The sequence below is a fragment of the Helobdella robusta genome (assembly GCF_000326865.2).
Source record: "Helobdella robusta unplaced genomic scaffold HELROscaffold_6, whole genome shotgun sequence".
NCBI classification, from domain to species: Eukaryota; Metazoa; Annelida; class Clitellata; order Rhynchobdellida; family Glossiphoniidae; genus Helobdella; species Helobdella robusta.
In genome coordinates this window covers 5,845,131-5,852,470 of record NW_008705330.1, presented here as the reverse complement: position 1 = coordinate 5,852,470, position 7,340 = coordinate 5,845,131, and the positions used below count along the sequence as shown (strand labels likewise).

Below are 7,340 nucleotides of genomic sequence, written 5' to 3'. Positions count from 1 at the left end.
TATATTAGGCCTGTGTTTATTTTGTGTATTCGTATGTCTGTGTATGTTAGAGACCGACCGAAATTCGGTTTCGGTTTCGGTTTCGGCGCCGAAACTGCCAATTTTTCTAGTTTCGGCCGTGATTCGGTTTCGGCCGAATGTTATATTTCAGTTTCGGCCGTTTTTCGGTTTCGGCCGAATGTTATATTTCAGTTTCGGCCGTTTTTCGGTTTCGGCCGAAACTAAATCATATTTGCCGAAAAAAACCGAAAATATTTTTTTTTCAAAAATACTTGAGTAAATTACATGAAAGTGATAAATGTCTTCTAAGGAAAACTGAACTACAAGTGGATTATTGCTGAAAATGTTTGATATTCTTAAATAACTATATAAAACTACATCATTTATCATCACACTCATATATATAAGTGCATATAAATGTATATATAATCCTTATTGTATTGGGTGGTCTATATATATATATATGTATATATATATATATATGGCTCTAAAATTTACAAAGTTTATCTTTATTGAAATTTGACCATGCCTGATAAACACATCAACATAATTTATGCAGAGATGGACTTAAGCTCAACTCAATTTTTCATGGTTCAGCGCTATTTATATACACACACACACAAGATATAATTTATAAATTCTCACCATATATATATATTTATTTATTTATATATATTATATATATATATATATATATACGCACAAGTATAATAAGAATAACATTTCATTGTCTATAAAAAAAATTTTAAACTTCTTTGTTAAATTAATTCTGAAATCGAGTAAACAATAATTTGAATAATTAAACAAAAGTCGTTGAAATGTCGTTAAATCCAATATGGAAGTATTTTACAAAGATCCAGTCTGACAAAAGCAAAGCACGTTGCGATGAATGTGACAAGTTATACTCTTTAGGAAGTACACTGCCGAAGAACCAGACTGTTTTTGGTTTGAAAAATCATCTTGAAAAGTATCACAAAGGTCTGTTTTCAAAGTTTCTTTTAAATATTGAAGAAAAAAATAGTTTTTTGAGGGAAGCCAAAAAACCGAAATTAGATGAATCTCATTCAAAACATTCAGATGTTTCAATTCAACCAACAATTTCGGAAAAAGTTATATAAATGATGTTCTATTAAAATTTTCAATATTCGGTTTCGGCCGAAAATATTTTTTTAGTTTCGGTTTTTTTCGGTTTCGGCCGAAACCTATTTTTTAGATTCGGCCTTATTTCGGTTTCGGCCGAAACTGAAATTTCAATTTCGGCTTTGTTTCGGTTTCGGCCGAAAGAAAAAAAACAGTTTCGGTCGGTCTCTAGTGTATGTGTGTCACTGTATTTGTGCTTCAGAGTCTGAATGCCTGTGTTATTATCTGCACGTGTGTCTGTATGAGTTTGTGTGTTTGTTTGTATGTGTTTGTGTGTTTGTTTGTAGGTGTCTGTACTTATGTTTCTGAACTTGTATGTGTGTCTTTGTGTTTGTCTGTAAGTGCTAATTTTGGAATACGCATGTGTAATTGTACATATGTGTTTGTATGTTTGTGTGAAACTTATACACTCATGTTTAAGTGAAGTGAAAAGATGTTTAAATCTGTGGGTGTAGTATGTATGCATGTGTGTGCGTGTAGGTGTGTGTGTTTGTGTTTGCTTGTGTGTGCAAGTACTGGTGAATGATTGTTTGCATATATAAGCATGCATATAAATTTTAGTTTGTGAAGAGATTTACTCTAATATTTTTGTAAGGGCAGGCAAGCATACAGATCTTTGTGTGTGTGTGTGTGTGTGTGTGTGTATTTGTCAGTTCTTAGAGCGTTTGTATAAGTGCGTTGAAGTATGATTGTGGATGTGTGCTTATTTGTAGTTAGTTGTAGTCTTGTTGAATTTTTTTGTTTGTGATTGGGTTAAAATTTGGGAAGTTACTGAGTGAGTGAGTTGGTGAGCAAGTGAGTGAGTGAGTGAGTGAATGAGTGAATAAGTGAGTGAGTGAGTAAGTGAATGAGTGAGTGAGTGAGTGAGTGAGTGAGAGAGAGAGTGACGATGATTTGAAAATGAATGTATGTGTTATTTCCATGTGACCATGACCGATGTACATGAATCAAACGAAAACACAAATTGTTTCATGCATGCATAGAAAAATACAGATATAACTAGAACACCTACAATGACAGAAAAAAATAATGATTTTGAAAATCACAATGGTGTGATGCCTGATTTAAAATATGAGAGTACAAATTTAAAAAAAAACCCAATCACTAACATATCAACATAAGCGTAGCTAACACAACATTTCAACCTCCAAAACACCCTTTTTTTTACACAATTTCAAACAAGCAAACATTACATCTTTCAACGCCAACTATCGACACACCATCTTATCACGAGACATGGAAAAGAAGAATAAACTCAAATACAACCTAAAATAAAGGTGTTGTGTGGCACACTGCTGCTAATTGCGCGCCACTTTTAATGTTTATATTAATGAACCAAGCAATCAAACGCGAGTATCATTAGAGTTAGAGTTTCGAGTTGTGTACAATTTTGAAGTGCTGGAATACTTGAGATTTTTTTTCTGGTAATAAGTAAAAGTTATTAAATTATTTGTTTCAAAAAACTAAATTTCTAAATTGATAGTTCAACTGATTCATGGACTGCTCGATCATTATTGTATCAGTGATGAATTCAAAGGTTTTTTAGTTTTGTTTGGTTTAGTATTTTTTATTTTTATATGTTTATTGTTTTGGTTTTAGCAAATTTCAGCTGAAAATTATTCATATTGAGATTACTTGCAAATTTATTCACAATGATAATAACAATAATTGTAGTTCAAACATACATTTGTACGTTTCACACAGCCGACACTGAACCATTTTAGATGATGTTTTATTTTTGAGAAACTTCCTCCAGCACATAGTTAGCAGAACTTTCCATGTTGACATGGCCACACGTGGTGCTGTGGTGTTCAGCGTTCAGCCACAGTTCGGTCGACTCGTTTGTACGAAGTTTGCTCAAGCGCGCATCATAAATATTTCTTTTGTAAAAGTTTTTTTGTCCTAGAAAATCTGACGGTTTAATGTTTGTGTGACATACACGTACCGGATGGAACATGGACACACACTAAGAACCACACACGCACACTCACACATTTACACACATACTCACACGTACATTCGCACAAACCAGGGTTCAAACAAATAAACCAACAAATAAGTTTGCATGCACATAAACAAATGAATGGACTAGCGCAAGACACAGGATGAAAAATTTGGAAATAAATACTGGAGCAGCGCGATAATAAGAATATTTTATTGCTGGTTACTCTCTATCTCCATTTTGCATCTAGCTCGGTCACATTATGTATATATGCATGTGTGTGTGTGTGTGTTTATGTCTGTATGTATGTGCGTGTGTGTGTGTGTGTATCTATGTCTGTATGTATGTGTGTATGTGTTTTTTAAGTGTGTATGCATGTGCACATGACATGATCACATGACATGATCACATGTATGATCTGTTTGAATACGAATGAACGTTTAATTGTATGTATTGTTTTGCTTTTATATATCAATATAAATATACACAAAGTCACATACATGTATGCGCGTGTGTCTTTTTATCATTATCCAGATAAGTTTTTGTGCTTGTATAATTTGACATTATAAGAACATTTACTCATATGTTCAGACGCATAAATACTTTATGATTCGTTTTATAATGTGTAAGTATGTAGTGTGTGTGTGCGTGTGTGTATGTGTGTGCGTGTGTATGTGTGTGGGTGTGTGTATGTGTGTATGTGTGTGTGTGTGTGTGTGTGTGTGTGTGTGTGTGTGTGTGTGTATGAGTGGATACGTCTGTGTGGTAGTTATTATTAACTAAATTACTGCAATAACTGAAAAAATGACATTACTTGATATAATTATACCTACATTAATTAAAAGCGCAAGAAATATTACATAATCAAAATATTATCACACATAAACACACACATACATCTATACAGCCGATACACACATACTTGCGTAACAAATACACACACACACGCACACAAACAAGCAAAAAACAAAAAAAAGAGACAAACATACAAAAGCAACAGCAAAGAAAAAAACGAATGTAGAAAATAACATAGAAATAATTTTTTATGGACCACTGGCTGGCGAGTCATCTAGTTGGCAGAGCTGATAAAAATGTTCTAAATTGTCTATCATAAATCCTGCTCGTTGTCGTTCGTTCGTGGCTATGTAAGTCGATTATGATGATTCTCATATCAGCCTGATAAAAAGGATTTTATTCTCGCTAATGTGATTTTAACGTTCGAAACACATACACATGAACCAAAACACATACCCCTACTTTTTCTATCTCTTTCTTTTTCTCTCTCTTTTCATCTCCTCTTTTTTTTATATATCTTTTTGTTTGTAATACTTTCAACTGCAAGTTCACATCAGTTTTTATTTAACCTGTATATACTTTAAAGCTCTCTCTCTCTCTCTCTCTCTCTCTCTCTCTCTCTCTCTCTCTCTCTCTCTCTCTCTCTCTCTTTCCTATTCTCTCAATCCTGTCTGACACATACATCTTTCGTAAAAAAACTTTTTGTCGGTAATACGTGAGCATTTGGATGACAAATAAGAGATGATTAATTCTAATTAAGACAAATATCTGAAAGTTTTAAACTTGAAAAAAAAATTTGAAAACCTCATTCATCACAAGAGCGAGGCAAAATTTTCTCATCTTCACACACATGAACTGAACACCCATGATGAACAACTTCATGGTGTCCGCTCTCTCTCTTTCTCTCTCTTTTTCTCTCTCTTTCTCTCTCTTTTTCTCTCTTTTTCTCTCTCTCTCTCTATTTTGGAGAAAAATAACAAAGCAATGTAGATATGGAGACCGGTGGTCACCTGATCTTTTGGTGACTGATGTCCTCGCTGTACTTTTCGCAAAATTGCATGTCTCTTTATCAATCAAACTTCCTCTTTGTGGCGTTTTTGGTCAGTTGGTTGGTCAGTATGAATGGTGGCCAGTATTCACTGTGGTAACATTTATGGCAGACAATTTATTTCTTCCCATTTGATTCGTCATTTTCAACGAACAAAACACATTTCATCAGGATGGTATATTTTGAGTTTGGTCTACCAACTGAAAAAAAAAGTTATTCTATTTGTCGAATTAGTTTGCGAAATTATTAAATTTTATTCTCCCATTTTTGGAAATCTAAACAGAAAAAGCAATTTGATATCAATCGCAATGAACAAACAAAATGGTTCATCACAAAAATAACGTGATTTCAAGTTAAAAAATAGAGAACCAGTTTGAAGTTCAGCCGCTTCAGATAGTATATTCGACAATTTTGACAATTCTCACTGCATTACACTATAAAAATCCGCATAATTTAAAAATTTTTCAAACTACATCTGGAGCAAACGAATTAGCTTCTATTTTTCACAAAAGCAAAAAACAAAAATATGACATTCGGGTCATTAAAATGCAGTGCTAACGCGAAAAAGCCATTTCGAAATATTCAACAAAAATGCACATCCTCTCTCTTTTTCTTTTTCTTTCTCTCTCTCTCTATCTCTTTCTTTTTTTTGTTGAAAAAGAAAGAGAAAAGAGATAGAGAGAGAGAGAGAAAGGGAGATAACGCAAAAATAAAAATATAGCAGATATAAAAGAAATACTAATAACTATAAGATGGTAATAATATCTAATGAGGATGGTGATAGATAATAATGACGACAACGAAGACAATATTAACATAGGCGCCATGCTAACAATAACTTGAAAACAAGTCAGCTGTTAAGAAAATTGACTTCAAATAAGATAGCACGTAGCCTCATTTAAAAATAGAAAAAAAGTTGCCTCAGCTAATACACGTATTCAAAGCCTCGGCCTAATTAGAATTGGTCGTACCTTGCCTAGAAAAATTCATACGCATCCTAACACTCAAATCAGAATATAAGCGTGAGTGAATGGATGGATGAATGGATTGATTGACGGATGAATTGATGCAAAGAAGGTATTGTGGATAGGTGGATGGATTGATTTATCAATTTTGTAGAATTGGATCGATAGTTGGATAGGAGGATGTTTGTTTGGATGAATGGTCGAGAATTTTTAAAACTTAACCATGCGCTACCAAACGTTACTTGCTACATGATTATTAATTAATTTCATTGAAACTTCAATTATTTATCTAGAGACACCAGCAACGCAGTCGGCGAGTTAGCTCATTTGGTAAAGGCGCCATGCCTCGCGCTGTTGTTACGTGGTGACTCGGTTCAAATACTGTCAGTCTGGTCATTGCATCATACACCATGCGCATATTTGTAGTATGTAAGTCATGTCGTACAAAAAGTACAGTTTTTTTTATAGAGACTTTTAATTTTAAGTATAAAGTGATAAGTATTTAAATAAGCAGTCTTGCGTTTGACAAAGCTGCGTTATAATGAACCTCTAAGAAATTGATAAAATCTCTGAAATTTACATGATTGTGTTATAGTCTTTCATCAGACTAAAACAGTCATTTTTTTAAATAGGTTTAAAAATCAAATGAAACCCGGATAATCTCTAACCAAATATAATTGAGACCGTAATTATTTTAATTTTTTGCTAAATTATTAAAAATATAATTTATTTAATTTTAAAACAGGTAAATAAAAAAAACCCACATGCTGTCTGTTTATTTAAGAGAGACGTTAGAAAACATTCACGTAAAACCACAATTGTGTCATACACGCATATGTAAATATTTACAGGAATTTTTGTTTAATTCAGAGGTAGGCAAACTGAGGCCGTCAGCCAGACATTAGGACCAAACAAAGAGCCACAAATCTTAAATAAATTCACCCCGGGTCGAAAAATTTTGCTATTTAGGTATATATGCGGAACTTCAAAGGTAAAATAGTTTTCAATGTCTGACACAGCAAAAAAGTTTGCCCACCCTGGCTTAATTAATTATTTCTAAGTTGAAATTTACACAAAAAATAAACAGAGCTGAAGGTATGTGCGTAAAATTATGTATTGATACATATATAAATAATTAAATGAATATAAACGTTAATAATATCACATATAAAGAAATAAATACAAATAAATACATACACCACACACATGCACACACGAACAAACACACACACACACACGAACACACACACACACACACACACACACATATATATATATACAGTACATACATTCGATGAAATATATACAAGTGTTAAAGGAGTCCAGGTTATAACTAAAGACGTGGCTGAACATTGTTGTGGTCGAAGACGACTCTGGTGCGTGATTTCGTGTTTTGTGATCTTCTGATCAGATCTGATTTTATTTTTAAAAGTTTTGTTAAATTTTGACA

The 7,340-nt window shown here is 33.0% G+C and overlaps 1 protein-coding gene across 1 annotated transcript; it reads left to right on the top strand.

The window, feature by feature from the left end:
- Positions 1 to 818: 818 nt before the first annotated feature.
- HELRODRAFT_164572 (hypothetical protein) lies at positions 819 to 3,046 on the top strand (the record flags this gene model as incomplete). Its single annotated transcript, XM_009029476.1, has 2 exons — positions 819 to 978; positions 2,865 to 3,046. The coding sequence occupies 2 exons, from the start codon at positions 819 to 821 to the stop codon at positions 3,044 to 3,046; spliced, it is 342 nt and encodes a 113-aa protein (XP_009027724.1).
- Between the last annotated feature and the right edge of the window lie 4,294 nt (positions 3,047 to 7,340).